The sequence below is a fragment of the Schistocerca cancellata genome, chromosome 5, assembly GCF_023864275.1.
Source record: "Schistocerca cancellata isolate TAMUIC-IGC-003103 chromosome 5, iqSchCanc2.1, whole genome shotgun sequence".
Classification (NCBI taxonomy): domain Eukaryota; kingdom Metazoa; phylum Arthropoda; class Insecta; order Orthoptera; family Acrididae; genus Schistocerca; species Schistocerca cancellata.
In genome coordinates, this window is record NC_064630.1 from 496,108,219 (window position 1) to 496,125,402 (window position 17,184).

The following is a 17,184-nucleotide window of genomic DNA, read 5'->3' on the forward strand; positions in this document are numbered from 1 at the left end:
CTTCTGCCAGTATCTCGTCTCCTACCTTCCAAACTTTACAGAAGCTCTCCTGCGAAACTTGCAGAACTAGCACTCCTGAAAGAAAGGATATTGCGGAGACATGGCTTTAGCCACAGCCTGGGGGAGGTTTCCAGAATGAGATTTTCACTCTGCAGCGGAGTGTGCGCTGATATGAAACTTCCTGGCAGATTAAAACTGTGAGCCCGACCGAGATTCGAACTCGGGCCTTTGCCTTTCGCGGGCAAGCGCTCTACCATCTGAGCTACCAAAGCACGACTCAGGCCCGGTACACACAGCTTTACTTCTGCCAGTATCTCGTCTCCTACCTTCCAAACTTTACAAATAACACAAAGATATCACCTCCCCTTTACCTCCTCTACACTGCCGATATGTCAAATTCACTTCCTCGCATCCACCTCCTTCAGTATTCTGTTGACACCGCTTTTGTCGCCCTCGGTCTTACGCTCCATAAGTCCCTATGTTCCCTCCAAATCCACCTCAATCGATTTACCTCCTGATGCAGCCAACGGCTCCACAACCCACACCTACTGTCTCTACCACTTCTACCTCACCAATTACGAACCCCGTATCCAGCAAACTAACACGCAAAAATACCTTGAACTAAACTTCGATAAGTAGTTTACGTGGAAACATCACCTACTAACTGTCCATCAGGAAGCCCACAATCAACTAAAAGTACTAATTGGGCGAAAGTGGGACTACACCCCTCCACTGTGCTCCACACAAGCAAATCCCTGATCCACCCTATCCACTTATATGCCTCCAGATCATCGAACGCCGTGCACTCCACTTTGCTTTCCGTATCCACTACAGCGTCCTCGAAGTCTCTCGGCAGCGGTGATCTCTGCGTGTCTCGCCTTGCGGGGCGCTTAACGTTGAAGATGTGCAGCACGAACAGCAATTCGCATGGATAAGTTTGGGAGCATATGTCTCTGAATAAGCTAGGGGTCGGGTTTTATGACATTCCAGTGTAGCTTTGTCTTTGGGTTACTTTGTTAAAACAAAGATTTAAGCCGCACCCCAAAGGTAACAATCGCGAGGATAAAGATCCGCTGAGCGCGGGGGTCAGAGACTTTTAGTATTTGCTCCGCTTCCAAAGATTTCATCTAAAAGTCATAGGGACTGGTGTCCTGTATGAACAGTAGCTTTCCTTGTTGGAAAAATGAAGGGCTGATCTCGTTTACATTCAGCAGGGAAATAAAGGGAAAAATTATTTGGGAACAGTAGACATCGGAAGTGACGGTAATATCTAAAAAGATCGGCCTTACAGTTCGATCTCGCATTATGGTAGCCCACGTCTCTGTGTGCAACGACGTTTATCTTCACCCATTTACGCCTAGCGTGATATTCTACCACCGTTCTTTCTTGCTGGCGACAATGTGTGCATTTGATATGCGTGTTATTGTATGTTTCTCAGTTACAGAGCTTCTACTGATGATATTTAAGCAGGTTTCTGCCAGTAGAAATCAGGAAAGAAGACACTGTCTGGTTGTTCAATTACTGAAGACTTTTTCGGAATAAGATTATGTCTTGGAATAAGAAGTAAGTTCTATTCTCTGAAGTATTACACCTCACTATTTTTAAAACTTTTGCTTATTTATAATGCTAAAAGTGCTGACATTTATATTATAGATTAGCCACAACGTGCAATTCGTTCTTATGGTCCAAATCCAGTTTTTAATTGTGTGTTGCATGTATGTTGCATGAGACAGAACAGTCAATATAATGTTTCCTTCTTTCTCAGAGGCCTGTCTGTGCATGAAATCCAGGACATTCTGGAGGAGGAGGAGGAAGAAGATGCACTGCATATATTTAATGAACCTCCTAAAGCTAATGTAGAGTCACATGAAGATTCTGGTGAAGAAGATAGATAATCTGGGACCAAGGTAGCTTCATGCTGGTTTAGAAACGGTATTGACCAAAAAAAAAAAGTGTGTGGTGAACCTGACTACTCTCGTGATGAAAAACTAGTACAAGTCAAAGCTATAGATCCCAAAAGCTGTAACAAGAGTTTGGGGAAGGGAGGATCTGCTACGTTACAACGCTTTATTTCCTGAGAGCGATCACAGTAAATGCAAAGACTTGTCTTCAGTTCAGTTCTTTGAACTGTTCTGAAATGATGAAGTAATTAAACTTTTCAGTATTTAATCTACAAAATACACGTTGTTCAAGAACTTCCCAGGTCCCAAAATAACTCATTAAGGCTAAACGGTTTTCTAATAATTATAATTCTCTCGGGTTATTAACCTCTAACTAGCAGAAGATGTTGCTGGGATTCAGGGTTCGACATGAGAACTAAAAAGCTCCATAACTTGATGAGAAGAGACAGATTTCACATAATTATAAGATTCATCCGCTGATGTGATAACAGACAAATCAATGTAAATGATAAAATGTGGAAACTCCGTCCATTAACAGGTACGCTAAGACAAGTATTTTCTCTCCACTTCAGCCTGAGCAAGATTTGGATCATGACGAGAACACGAAGTATTTTGACAGGTATGGATGCAAACAATTTCTGAACGGTTAACCCATTATATTTGGGTACAAAGCATGGCGCCTAAACACAAACGTAGGTTATGTAGTGAATTTTCAAATATACCAAGGAACTAATTCACAAAGGAACGAAGTGTACGAGAAAGCATTTAGAAAATGTACTGCACCTATGGTTCAGGTTCAAATGATTGATTCGGTTCCTAACAAAAGTAAAAATCTGCACTACGGGTTTTAATTTGACAATCTGTATACATAGCCAACAGCGTTGGTTCACCTAAAGAACGAGGTTATAATGCACCTGGCACTATTCGTGAAAATGTCAACTTATACCCTCTAAGACAATGTCCTGAAGGAATTTTAATTACAAAAGTAGCAAGGAAAGTGGAATGATTATTATCAGATGAGTAGATAATTCTGCAGTAACAATTGTTTCAACCAGCCATGGGTCCAATCAGTGCGCCGATATTCAAGACAAGAGAAGAAAAAAATACTTGTACCGCGACCGTATGTCACCGAAGATTACAACAAGCATGTGGGGGAAAACAGATCGAATGGACGAAAATATAGCGTTATATAGAGTACGTATAAGAGGAAAGATTTGTGGAGGCCAATTTTTTGGTGGCTGTTGGATGTGGCTGTACATAATTCGTCGCTTTCGTACAGAAAGACTGGAATGAATGTGCCACAACTGCAGTTTCGGAGCTACATTGTGAAATGTTATCTGACTTATAATGCAACAATTCCTAGAGGTCCTGGGCGCCCTGCAGGTAATCCATATAAAGGCAGAATGCTACATGACATCAGGTATGAAGAAAAAAATCATCTGGTAGAGCTATGGTGCCACAGAAAAAAAGAAGACGCTGGGCTACAGAAAATTGCAAAGTAACTCCAATAACAATGTGCTGCGAATGTGATGTTGGTTTGTACATAGAGCGTTTTGTACCGTATTACAGACAATGAATGCTGTTGCCTGAACGTAATGTAAATGACATACACTGCTTTATTTTACTTACTGCCTAGCGTGACACAAATGTTACACCCTCTTTTGCTTAAATTATTCATTACCTTTTTGTTTAGATTATTGTAGTACGTTTCATTCATGACAATGAACAAATAACCATCTGATTACTAAAATTCTGAAGTGAAAGTAAATTCAGGCAGAAATGGGTTAAGACATTACTTTTGAAAGTTAATGTAGCCAGATAGTTGAATCCAAGCCTTATAAGTGAAAGAGGTTCGTTCTAAAACACCGACTCTATGTGATTAAAAATTCGTTGAAACCGTTCACAATAAGCTATTCGCTTCGCATTGTCCATGCAATGTACAGGTAACTGCTGTACAGCAATAATTTTATACCGACACATCCCCAGTTTTTTGGTTGCGGCCTGTGCTGTCACTCGGAGACTTTAACCTCTTGCGATAATGATTTCGTTGGATTCCGCAACGTCATTTCCGAAATGTCCTGAAGCTTCCGTTTTGTTGGAGCTGTTGGTCAACCGGTTCCTGCTGCATCATGAACTGAACCTGTTGGTTGGGATTTGGTAAGTAAATCACCTACAGTGTCACGATGTGGACACCTCGGAGCTGGAAAACGCAATCTAAACTACCACCTCATATGTTTCGTAATATTCCCTCCTGCGCGAAAAGCCTCTTCTACTAAAAACGCTCTCTCTGCAGTAGTGAGCATTCTCACAACAGTCAGCTTACACAGGAAATAGAGAAGAACCAAGCTACCACTGCAGATCCACGGAAAAGAGCTGAATGAGCTGCCAACGTTACGCGCCCCAAAAGGCGAGATACACGAGGCTCAACGATGACGCACGGTGCTTGCGTTCCCCTCTCTTCACTGGTCCATTTGTCCACTGTGTCTCTCTGTAAAATATTAAACAGGACCTCTCCACTGCTCGCTGAGATATTCCTAGGTTTAAAGGCTTCTCGTGTAAAGCATCCACGTCTCATAGCAATAAGTCAAAACTAAAAGTGTGCTTTGGCTATGGACTTTCTGGTTCATTCGCACTAAAATCTTCATTGTGAAAGAGATATTTATTTTACCAGAATCAATCTTAGGTTTACTTTTGTTTCTGCCATTTTAGTTGTTGTCGCCTTTCATAAATACATGAACGCATAAACTGGCTCTATGATTTCACTGTTACCTCATATAATTTCCGTTTTGGTATGTTGATCGTTTTTCACTGTGGTTTTATGAGGAACTGATTTTCAGAGATACTTTCAAAATGGTTCTACTGAGTAGTTAGATTCACTGATGACGCGTACACTATGGGATCAAAAGTATGCGGACAACCCGAAAAACATACGTTTTTTGTATTAGGTGCATTGTGCTGCCACCTACTGCCAGGTATTCCATATCAGCGACCTCAGTAGTCATTAGACATCGTGAGAAAGCAGAATGAGGCGCTCCGCAGAGCTCACAGACTTCGAACGTGATCAAGTGATCGGGTGTCACTTGTGTCATACGTCTGTACGCGAGATTTCCACACTCCTAAGCATTCCTGCTTACGATGCGATAGTGAAGCGAAAACGTGAAGGGACAAGTACAGCACAAACGTGTACAGGCCGACCTCGTCTGTTGACTGATAGAGACCGCCGACAGTTGAAGAGTGTCTTAATGTGTAATAGGCAGTCATCTATCCAGACCATCGCAAAGGAATTACAGACTGCATCAGGATCCACTGCGAGTACTACAGTTAGGCGAGAGGTGAGAGAGGCTGCTCATAAGCCACGCATCAGGCCCATAAAGGTGAAATGACGTCTCGCTTGGTGTAAAGAGCGTAAACATTAGACAATTGAACAGTGGAAATACGTTGTGTGGAGTGACGAATCACTGTACACAGTGTGGTGATCCGATGGCAGCACGTGGGTATGTCGAATGCCCGGTGAACGTCATCTGTCAGCGTGTGTAGCGCCAACAGTAAAATTGGGAGGCAGTGGTGTTATGGTGTGGTCTTGTTTTTCATGGAGGGGGCTTGCACCCCTTGGTGTTTTGTTTGGCACTATCACAGCACAGCCCTACATTAATGTTTTAAGCACCTTCTTGCTTCCCACTGTTGAAGAGCAATTCGGGGAGTGCGAATGGATGTTTCAACACATTCGAGCACCTTTTCATAATGCTCGGCGTTTGGCGGAGTGGTTACACAAGAATATCCCTTAATGGACTGGCCTGCTCAGCGTCCCGACCTGAATCCTACAGAACACCTTTGGGATGTTTTGGAACGCCGACTTCGTACCACACCTCACCGACCGACATCGATACCTCTCTTCAGAGCAGCACTCTGTGAAGAATAGGCTGCCAATCCCTAAGAAACCTTCCAGTACCTGATTGAACGTATGCCAGCGAGAGTGGAAGCTGTCATCAAAGCTAAGGGTGGGCCAACGCTATACTGAATTCCAGATTTATCGATGGTGGGTGCCACGATCTTGTACGTCATTTACAGCCAGTTGTCCGGATACTTTTGATCACATAGTGTATCTTAGTACATTATAATTATCCTCAACACAGCCGCCGTGGATCCGAACTTACTCATTTCCGAACTTATTGATATGAATACTTCCTCTATGACTAACGCCAACAGTGTGGGTCGTATGGAATCTTCTTATCTCCTTATGTTGACAACTGACTGAAGTCTCACCACTGACTCTTTTAATCTTCACTACAGTAGAGTAAGTTTAATCGATTCCTAGTTTCTTACACACAAGTAACGTAAATTTCGTTCAAATGTAAGCCAAACTTTCCCCAAAATTCGTTAACACGATATATAGCTACACTCCTGGAAATGGAAAAAAGAACACATTGACACCGGTGTGTCAGACCCACCATACTTGCTCCGGACACTGCGAGAGGGCTGTACAAGCAATGATCACACGCACGGCACAGCGGACACACCAGGAACCGCGGTGTTGGCCGTCGAATGGCGCTAGCTGCGCAGCATTTGTGCACCGCCGCCGTCAGTGTCAGCCAGTTTGCCGTGGCATACGGAGCTCCATCGCAGTCTTTAACACTGGTAGCATGCCGCGACAGCGTGGACGTGAACCGTATGTGCAGTTGACGGACTTTGAGCGAGGGCGTATAGTGGGCATGCGGGAGGCCGGGTGGACGTCCCGCCGAATTGCTCAACACGTGGGGCGTGAGGTCTCCACAGTACATCGATGTTGTCGCCAGTGGTCGGCGGAAGGTGCACGTGCCCGTCGACCTGGGACAGGACCGCAGCGACGCACGGGTGCACGCCAAGACCGTAGGATCCTACGCAGTGCCGTAGGGGACCGCACCGCCACTTCCCAGCAAATTAGAGACACTGTTGCTCCTGGGGTATCGGCGAGGACCATTCGCAACCGTCTCCATGAAGCTGGGCTACGGTCCCGCATACCGTTAGGCCGTCTTCCGCTCACGCCCCAACATCGTGCAGCCCGCCTCCAGTGGTGTCGCGAGAGGCGTGAATGGAGGGACGAATGGAGACGTGTTGTCTTCAGCGATGAGAGTCGCTTCTGCCTTCGTGCCAATGATGGTCGTATGCGTGTTTGGCGCCGTGCAGGTGAGCGCCACAATCAGGACTGCATACGACCGAGGCACACAGGGCCAACACCCGGCATCATGGTGTGGGGAGCGATCTCCTACACTGGCCGTACACCACTGGTGATCGTCGAGGGGACACTGAATAGTGCACGGTACATCCAAACCGTCATCGAACCCATCGTTCTACCATTCCTAGACCGACAAGGGAACTTGCTGTTCCAACAGGACAATGCACGTCCGCATGTATCCCGTGCCACCCAACGTGCTCTAGAAGGTGTAAGTCAACTACCCTGGCCAGCAAGATCTCCGGATCTGTCCCCCATTGAGCATGTTTGGGACTGGATGAAGCGTCGTCTCACGCGGTCTGCACGTCCAGCACGAACGCTGGTCCAACTGAGGCGCCAGGTGGAAATGGCATGGCAAGCCGTTCCACAGGACTACATCCAGCATCTCTACGATCGTCTCCATAGGAGAACAGCAGCCTGCATTGCTGCGAAAGGTGGATATACACTGTACTAGTGCCGACATTGTGCATGCTCTGTTGCCTGTGTCTATGTGCCCTTGGTTCTGTCAGTGTGATCATGTGATGTATTTGACCCCAGGAATGTGTCAATAAAGTTTCCCCTTCCTGGGACAATGAATTCACGGTGTTCTTATTTCAATTTCCAGGAGTGTATTATTCATATCCTTTCATCCGTTCCATACTACTGGCGTTTTCAAGAATAACTTACGTTCTGCTGAGAAAAGGCTGCTCGGGTAGTTTGTGCTGTCTCTTGTGTTTTACATTTCTTATGTGGCAGCACACTTGCACAACTGTTCCAGTTGATGGGAGTGGTCGGCGTCCGCAGATTTTCTGCTAATACCTTTTTAAATTTCTTCACACTCCCTGTTCTATAAACCTTTTCATGTCAGTTAAAACCCCCGTCATCTTCATTCACTCCAATATATGTTTCTGGTTCATCTCATGAGCTATACTTTCTCTGGACAGTGCAACATTACAAGACGAGACTTTGGGTATGTGAATAAGCGCCTTTGCTTTCATTTTAAGATTCTGAACGAATGCACTCTATTTTAAATAAATACAGAAATTTCTTTGCTCATATTCATCGACAGAATTTTATCAAAAGAATTAACTTTTATATAACCACCATACATAGAACGCTTTTAAACTTTGTTGTCTGCTACTGATCTACAGAACAGGACGAAAGGTAAAGAAAGAATAATTTTGTTTATCGAAAGTATTATATTGCATGTCAGAACAGCATGCGATACCTATTAGCGTTATTTAAATCACACCAAAACGGTTTCCATGGCTGCTTGTCTGCTTGATAGATAAGGACAGTTTTGGAATTTTATCTACTGTAGACACTGTAATGTACATTATAACAACATTTCCAAAATGGATAAAAGCTTATTCAAGCTTCCACGAAACTATTTCTTTCAGCCGTCCAATCATATATCAAGGCGTCCAGTCATTTGATACTAAGTAACACTAAAACATTAGGTCAGTTTTATATTGCTGATAAGGGTAAATATGTGCACTTTACCCCATTTGTACTTGGGAAAACTATAAACTGTAAGAAAGTGGCATAATCTCTTTGCAGTGAAAAGTGAAGGAATAACCTGAATATTTATAGAAATTGTCGATATAAAGCATGTAATGGAAATATATTTTATTACTTTTCCACAAAACAGTAACGATAACGACAAACATTTTCAAATACATCTTAGGTAAAAGTATATATATTCTGTAATATTCCCGTGACTTGAACTTTACTGGTACGTGATTTCAAATTTGTTGTAACTAATAATCCTGACTCTATGATATTAATTCACCTTAGGCTATAGTTTGTTGTTAATGTTTCCAAATGATTCACGAAATGTCACAAGGAAGTGTAAGAATTTAAGCGGAATATTTTACACAATTAAAAAAGTATGTGTGCAGATTCTAAGGATCTGTCATATAATACACTTATTCAGTATCATTTAATTCCGTTTTCTCTTCATTTTCCAGCTCATATGCAGTGGAAGGGATTGAGTTATTAAAAAATAGGTCCACTGGAAAAATAACAGAAAATACGAAGTAGCTATCCAATAACTCCAAGTGAGTATTCATTTCCTTTCATACTTGAGGCTCACAACTGTAAAACAAATTATCCAATAACCTGAGTCTTATCCAAAATCATTGTGCCATAAGGAGGGGGTTAAAGGTTTTTTTAACTGTAGCCTAACTTCCCTCCTGGCATAACCAAGCTTTCTTTATTCCACTCACCAGTGCACTTAAAGTTCTACCCGATTCTGAATGCTACCAATGAGTTCTTCATCCTTATCTGTTTCTGGGTTGTTTCCTCTATCTCACCTCCTATCCACAATTTTTCTCTCTCTTCCCCAGACCAAGAAAACTGCTCTGCAGTTTTTTTTCCTTATGTATTGTTGCCATACATCTCTGTTTAAGATCATTACTCATGTTTGGGAAGAGTGTAATGAGGAAATTACGTAACAGTGTTAATAACAATGGTATTCTTCAAATAATTTATATATGTTTCCACGTCTAAAACTGCTATTTTTATTATTATGCTTCTTATTATTGATAGTAGTAGTAGTCGTAACAGTAGTAGTAATATACAAATTATTGATACAAACTAATAATGTACTATGCAGAATGTAAACTTAAGTCCCTGAGGATGTCTAGTTAACTGCAAGAGAACGCTTGAAGACACTAATCTAGAAAGGTGAAATAAATGCACAATCAAATAAATAAATAACCGAACACACAATCTACTACACATGTATTATTGACTATTTTGCCTAACGTATTCTGTTTCATTAGATTTTCTTTCATGCGTTTAAGCTGATAGGCGGTTAATTAATGTCATCAAATGAAACTGTTAGTTCTGGCTCCTAGTACATGGACTGTTCTGAAACAACATGCTAATCACTGTTATGCACACAACCATTTCAGTGCAGTGTGACACCAGGAACAGGATCTGGACAACTGCTCAAATTAAAATCAAATGCTATATTAAATACTTCTAAAAGTTTAATATACACATCTCACTCTTCATGAAGTTGAACTGCAAATCATAATACATCCTACATAATTTTTCTGCGGATTTTACTTGCCTTATATATTTTAATCACATTACAATACTTACAAAACTGTATATTTCAGTGCTGATTAAAAGCACATTTGTAACTCTGACCTATTAAAACAGAATCGAAGCAGACTTTTTATTTTTCGTATCAGCTGAGTAATCTGAAGTAGAATGACAGCTTCAAACAGCCCATGAAGAACTATTGAGTGCAATAGTCGCTAGGTACATTTTCCTCTTTTTCACTTACAGATATGCACATTTGTTTAAAAATGTCCTTTACACACTTCTTGATTCTCCTTTTATGTTGGGTATCACAGGTCAGTATAAATGTCATAAACGAAACGCATATTGTTAGTGGCTAATAAGCTGTCAGGGAATATCAACATTTTGCCTTTTTCTATGTATTAATATTGTATGCTTCCAAAGAAAATAAATAAAACAGTTTGAGGGTGTAGATCAAGGGGATGATTTTTTTTATATCATTGTGAACTGTTCAATCTTGAATGAAAAATGAATTCTTCTTAGCAGATGTTGGATTTTCCATCAGGAAAACTTAACCTTAATCAGAAACTTAAATTTCACCAGAAAAACAGATAATACCTTTAGCACAAATCTGTCGTTCATTTCCATTAAAAGAGCTGCAGTCAAGTGACTAGAACCATAGTGATGAAATAAATGAAGAAGAGATACATGACATGGAACAACTGGAAACCAGTCAGACATTTCGATTGACATTCAGTAGTGTTTTCCTTCTGTTTTTACTGTTTGTATTTCACATGCTGAAGTTTCTTAAGAATTTAAATTTGAAATTTTTACAAACTACCTTCTCAACAAGTAAATGTGTAGAGCAAACTACATTTAAGATAAGTATTTGTTTGACTGTAATAGAAATAATTCACACAACTTGTTTTCGTATGGTCCACAATAAGCAGAACGACACACTAAGCTTTACTCTTTTATGTCCAAAACATGTGATCCTTTTCCTAAATTGCTAGAGGTCCTCATAAAGCATCACAAATAAACTGGAATATACTCATAGAAGGTATCATTTCACACGTAAATCAAAATATCTTAGTAAGAATCAAAGATTCTTAGTAATTAAGTCGAAAACCTCCTAGTCAGACTGTCAGTTGTATGACATGTTTAAATGTTTAACAGTGAATAGATCACTCGTCCTGCTAATGAGGCATTAATCCACATATAAGAAATAGAAAATGGAGATATATAACTTATGTCACTGCATACTAGAGTACAGGTTTATTTCTCAGGTGAAGTAGATGTAATCCTCATAATCTTCAGAAAGCATGACTTTAACACCTGAAATAGAGTGTTATGACTGTATGTGTTTCGAACATTATATGTAATACGTCATTTTCATAAGGGAATCAGAGTGTGAAATTCCTGGAATATTTGTTTTGTCAGGTATCTGTGTGTAATGGAGCACACTAAAGGTATGTACCAAGTAAATTAAGATTGCTTTATGTTAGAGGCACTGTGGTAAAGCAAACGTTGTCAGTGAAGGAAATGAATCGTTAAGACTCATTCATAAGATAATGCATGAAGCACCATCTTTCAGATATACAACTCAGAAACATGTCTGCAAGATATATTTTATGATATGTGATTCTATTACAGGAGTTACAAATTCACTGGAAGTATTACCATCAGAAGTTTGTAATTAAATGAAATATAAGGTGATGTGAAATACGTTGCCTTTCACCAATTCGCCCATTCTGTAATAGAATTTGGTATGCTGTAGTACTGTTATTTTACGTTTTGCAAATCTGTTTTCGAATTTCACTTCCAAATTTGTTAATTTCTACCAACAGCATCAATAAGACACATTTATCATATCAGTTTATAAAGTCATTTACATGAAGCGAACTCTTAGGTCCCAAAAGTAAAAGAAATATACGAATTACACAGTTAATCACTTTCTGGTAGGCGACGTGTTTGCCTTATTGTAGGTGTTTTCCAAGTTACACTCTTAAGGACTGTATAAAACAGTCATTTGTGTAGTCAATAAAAGAACTAGGGTGAATGAGACAAATTTCATGGATTTAAAGAAACAACGAATTGGTTACTGAAGACACTTTTCAGTCAGGTGAAACATGCTTGATTTAGTTATATTGAGTTATTACATCTGCAAGTATTCAAAGGTAGGATGCTGATTGTTCATGATATTATTTAACAGACTGAAAAGCAACTGAGAATGTTGGCCGCTGCAATGAAAAAGATTGAAGACTCGATCACCTGTTCTGTCAGTGTGGATGTAAATCAAATTCATGAGATATTCGATCGATACTTCTAGTAGCATCGAGCTGTTGTACATACTCGCAATATATGGTCCTGAATACTGGACAAATATTGAATACAAGAAAACAGAGCAGTCACAAACTTTTCTTTTGGAAACTGAAAATAATTATTCTTCTGGATTGTAGAGAAAGATCATAAATGAACAGTGCCAGTATTGAGGGCAGTAGCTTTTTATTTATAGATTTTTATGGATTAGCTATACGTAAATGTGTCTCTTGCCGTCCCACAAGACCTTTTGTGTCCACTAAAATTATATTACAGTACCGTTAATGAGATTTACTTTCTGAATTTAACCATCTCTGATCTTATAAGATGGTGTTTTAAGTCTCGACTATAACACTCAGGGCTTAGTTAACTAGATATAAATCTTTTCCTACGTCAATATGCAAATCCTTGATGAATTTACAATTTTTCCCGATAATCTCTCCATTTTTTGCTTCATTTTATCTTTATATTTAAATCCCCACTATAAATTGTGCTAGTCGCATCTTTAATGATGCACATTGCAGATGCCCACACAACATGCATTTCTCTGAAGTTTACATTCAACTGTATTTCATTACATACCATTGTGCTAATGTAAAGCAAGCGCCAAATAATAACACAAACAAACACTTCTCTTCTATCTTTATGTCATGCTGGACCGGCAGATGACATTAGAATTGTTATGTGTATTTACGTTGTTGCACGCAGACACACACACACACACACACACACACACACACACACACACACACAGCTATAGGATTACAGTAAAGTCTTCACAACATGTGGACATATTATGTATACATTTGTTAAATGAAATTGATTAGGCTATTGAGACATATTGCATTTCTGTAGTCTGTAGTTTAATGTATTTTTTTTTTTACTTTTTACTATTGTTATTCTAATATGTTGCTTATTTCTGGAAACTCTATCTACGTAGAAACTGAAGTGAATACCTTAGAAAGAATATTTGTCAGTGGGATGATACAATTGAATTATATCACCTAGTCTGTACAACAGCAAGAATCATGAAAAACGAGAACTAAACCCATACAATGCGTATTTTGAAAGTTCTTTTTACACATTATATACCACTAATGTTGCCAGCTACAACACAATTTATGTTCAGAAATGTAGCTGTAATGTGTAATCGTAATTAATGGATCTTAATTAAATGAAGGAGGCACTCGTAACACTAATGAAATCCACTAGGTAGTGAACATCAAATGTACACTATTAAATAATTTATTTATAATCTGAGGGTTTTAAATCTTTGATTATGCTATGGTCTGTCACTAGACCCTGCATCGTTTATGAGTAAACTTAGCTAGCTAGGTAGAGCACAGTTTGTGGTATCTGGTATCCACAACATTAGTCTCAGCAGCTGTTGTTATTATTTTGTTGCTTTGTGATTTCTGCCAGAGAGAACTGTATGAGGATCACTAGGTAGGTGGTGATGGTGGCCACACAGCTGGTTAGCAGCGGCGTGCCAACGGCGAAAATTCCTGCAGAGCTGTAGCTGAGTTTGCTGTGGCTCAGCTGGCGGGCGAACTTCTGCAGAGCTGTGTGGCGCTCGTAGTCCCCTTGTGGCGATACCAGCAGCAGTTTGTTGACCAGCTCCAGCGTGTGGTTGGACTGCTGGACGACCGCCTTACTGCTGTACGCTATGGTGATCAGACGCCAAGCTGACATCAGCAACCAAGGCAGACAGTCCATTAAAATCACTCCCGTCGGTCGATCACATGAAACTGCTTCTCTCCGAAGGAGGTGTGCTAGCACAATATAAGTGTTGACAACAATGTTAAAAAAGGAAAACGTTACCTCCGTGACAATCTGTAGGCCAAATCCGCCGGTGACATATCCTGCCATGCCATGAAGAAGGCAATGCACCTTCTGTAAATGAGACATGAGTGAATAACCCTTAAATTGTAACGTCACTGGTGCAGATAATCTCATGTCAAGTGGTAACCTGTATCCTAATCGCTCTCTGCAGGATAAACGGCATGAACCTTTAAAATGCTCTTGGTGTGGAAATACTGAAATATAATTTCGTGTATTCGGTGTCAGTAAAAGCGATATCATACAATCAAGATCGTACTCTGTACTAATGCCAAATATATGAAGCAAACGTTTATTCAGATCCAGAAATCTCCGGTACAAAATCACATTAAATGTGAAAAACTGTAGTGTGACAATATTCCTCAGACCGTAGGAGAAACACATTGGGATCAATAGCTCAAACTTAAAGCTGTATGCTGGTATCCACGTATAACTACTACATGTTATAAATGTTGAAAGTATCACAGCGAACAGCATTCGCCGCACTAGTTTTGAAACTTTTAAGTATTCAGTCTCATTATTTCCATATAGAAATATATCAACCGAGAATAGATTCGTGCACCATATGTCAACGTATCTCTGCTTCAATGTGATGCACCGCAAAATTAAGAAAATAGCCGTAACATCTCTGAGAAGAATATTGTAAGTGTCGATACGTAACACAACGTCTTCCACAAAACCATGCAGCTGTGACAATCTCGTAGCTGCACAACAAATTAATGAAATAAGAAACAATGACGCCATAAAGGCAGAGTAGTATCTCCACCTAATTGAAACGACGTATTTCACCTTTTTGTCATCAAAGGAAATTGGAGCAGCTCCCATTATTCTGCTGATTTTGAGCAGGAAGTGTACGGCTTTGTGCTTCGTATGCATCGCGTTCATCTTGTCGATTGTTCGTTGCGCGAGAAGTCTTGCGCAGAACGAGTAAAGTGCTTTTTAAAATTTTGCGAGAAATTAATCGAAGCAGTACTCCCGTTACTTAGTAAAAGTGAGCTCTATCGATTTGGAAAGTGCTTCTTCAAAGCATTCGCTAAATGTTCTCTGCAATGTGGGTTGTTGAATATTGATACAACGCTCTTTATGAAGAGTGGTTATTTTGCTTGCGTTACTTTCTGGCTTATTTCACGTCCTATACACTATGAACCGAAATTAGTGCACTCGGACTTCGCAGCGTAACTTCTCAGATGCCAGCGATAAAAAAAAAAAGGTCTGTCATAAAGTTTCGTCCGGCGAGTACATCAGGCAGAAAAAGGACGTTAAAAAGTGGCAATCTGGCAACGCTGTAACAACATGTACGGTAACTACCTCTGTTAGCACATGTTTTTCGTGCTGTACAGTTTGTGCAGTGGTTGAAATTTTGGTTCAGCATATAGGAGGTCAAGGGTTCAATCCAGGGTTGGGGCGCTTTCTTTTATTTGCTAATTTCATTATGCAGTTTCATACTGTAATGCACACCGATTTTTAGGTCACATGCATCCTACATTTAAAACATTTTGTAGCGCTGAGCATAAGAAATACATGGTTAGACAAATAAGAAATACAGTTGAAAAAACTGTCACAGGACACAATAACTACATAAGCAACATCAGTTTCGAGATGCTAAAGATGATAGCACATTACAATAACACAACATCTACTTGTCATCTATATTACACGTAATATGAGCGCTCAGATGTCGCCATTTAGCAACCAGTAACAATAATTATGTCCATATTAATGATCGCATGACTTTCACAACAGAATTTGTCGTCCTCAGATCCACATATGCTCAAAGCGACCTTCATGCGCGTCCAATCATGGTGCAACCTGCCGGATCATACAGTTATGGACCCTTCACAACAAAGCTATGTCCACAATAAGAAGAGCAACATGAACACACGATACCAACTCTTCCAGATTCGTCAGCAGAGTAGAGTACATCTGCTCCTTCAGGTGCCCCACGGGAAGGAATCCAAGAATTTAGGTCAAGTGAACGCGGTGACAATACAACTGGACCTCGACGTCTGAGCCAGTATCCTGGAAATGTTCTATCCAGATAGTGCGGACATTAATTTCAGAGTGTGGAGGTGCACCTCCATGTTGGAATCATATCCTCTGCTGAACATGTAGTGGAACATCTTCCAGCTCATCAGGCAGATTGTTTGAGAGGAATCCATGATACTTTCATGCAGTCAACCGGTCAGGCAACATATAGGGGCCCAAGTACCTGTCACCCAATGTTCCGACCCAGACGTTGATAACAAAGTGAACTTGCTATCCACGGTCGTGGGTGACGCGCGGGTTTACCTCACCAATGGTGGGCATTGTTCATATTGAAGACACACTCATGAGTGAATGCTGCTTCATCCGACCATATTACAGTGTTCTCGAAGTCATCGTTGGTCTCCTGTTGTTGTTGGAACCATTCACAGAATTTCATTCTCTGATGGCGATCTGCAGGTTCTAGGTGTTGCGTGAAAACATAACGATAGGACAGCAGCCCATGCTCATTCTGCAAGTTAACGACCGGGTGTTGCGAGATATGCAGCTGCCTTGCTACGCTACGTGTACTTTGCTGAGGTTCTTGGTGTATGACCTGCAGAAGAGCTTTCTCAGTAGCTGGAGTACTTCGAGTCCGTGGACGACCTCTGTCACTCGATGGTGTAAGGAGAGAACCTGACTCCCAAAGGCGCAGCTCCAGGCGACGAAACACATTTTTATCTGGACGGCGTCGACGTGGATTAGCAGCATATTCGCGAGTAGCAACACCAGCCTGGTTATCAGATGCACCAAGGACCAGACGCGTATCACCATATTCATCGTTTGTGTATGGCAATGTGTAATACATCTTCAGCAGGTTTTAGCAACAGTTAACAATTACTTAACGTTTAATAGTGCATTTGCATGGTAGCGATCCCCACC

General features: G+C 40.7%; 1 protein-coding gene across 1 annotated transcript; it reads right to left on the bottom strand.

Moving 5' to 3' along the window:
• Window positions 1–13,818: 13,818 nt before the first annotated feature.
• LOC126188629 (putative gustatory receptor 28b) lies at window positions 13,819–14,310 on the bottom strand. The gene has a single exon (XM_049930230.1). The coding sequence runs from the start codon at window positions 14,308–14,310 to the stop codon at window positions 13,819–13,821; it is 492 nt and encodes a 163-aa protein (XP_049786187.1).
• Between the last annotated feature and the right edge of the window lie 2,874 nt (window positions 14,311–17,184).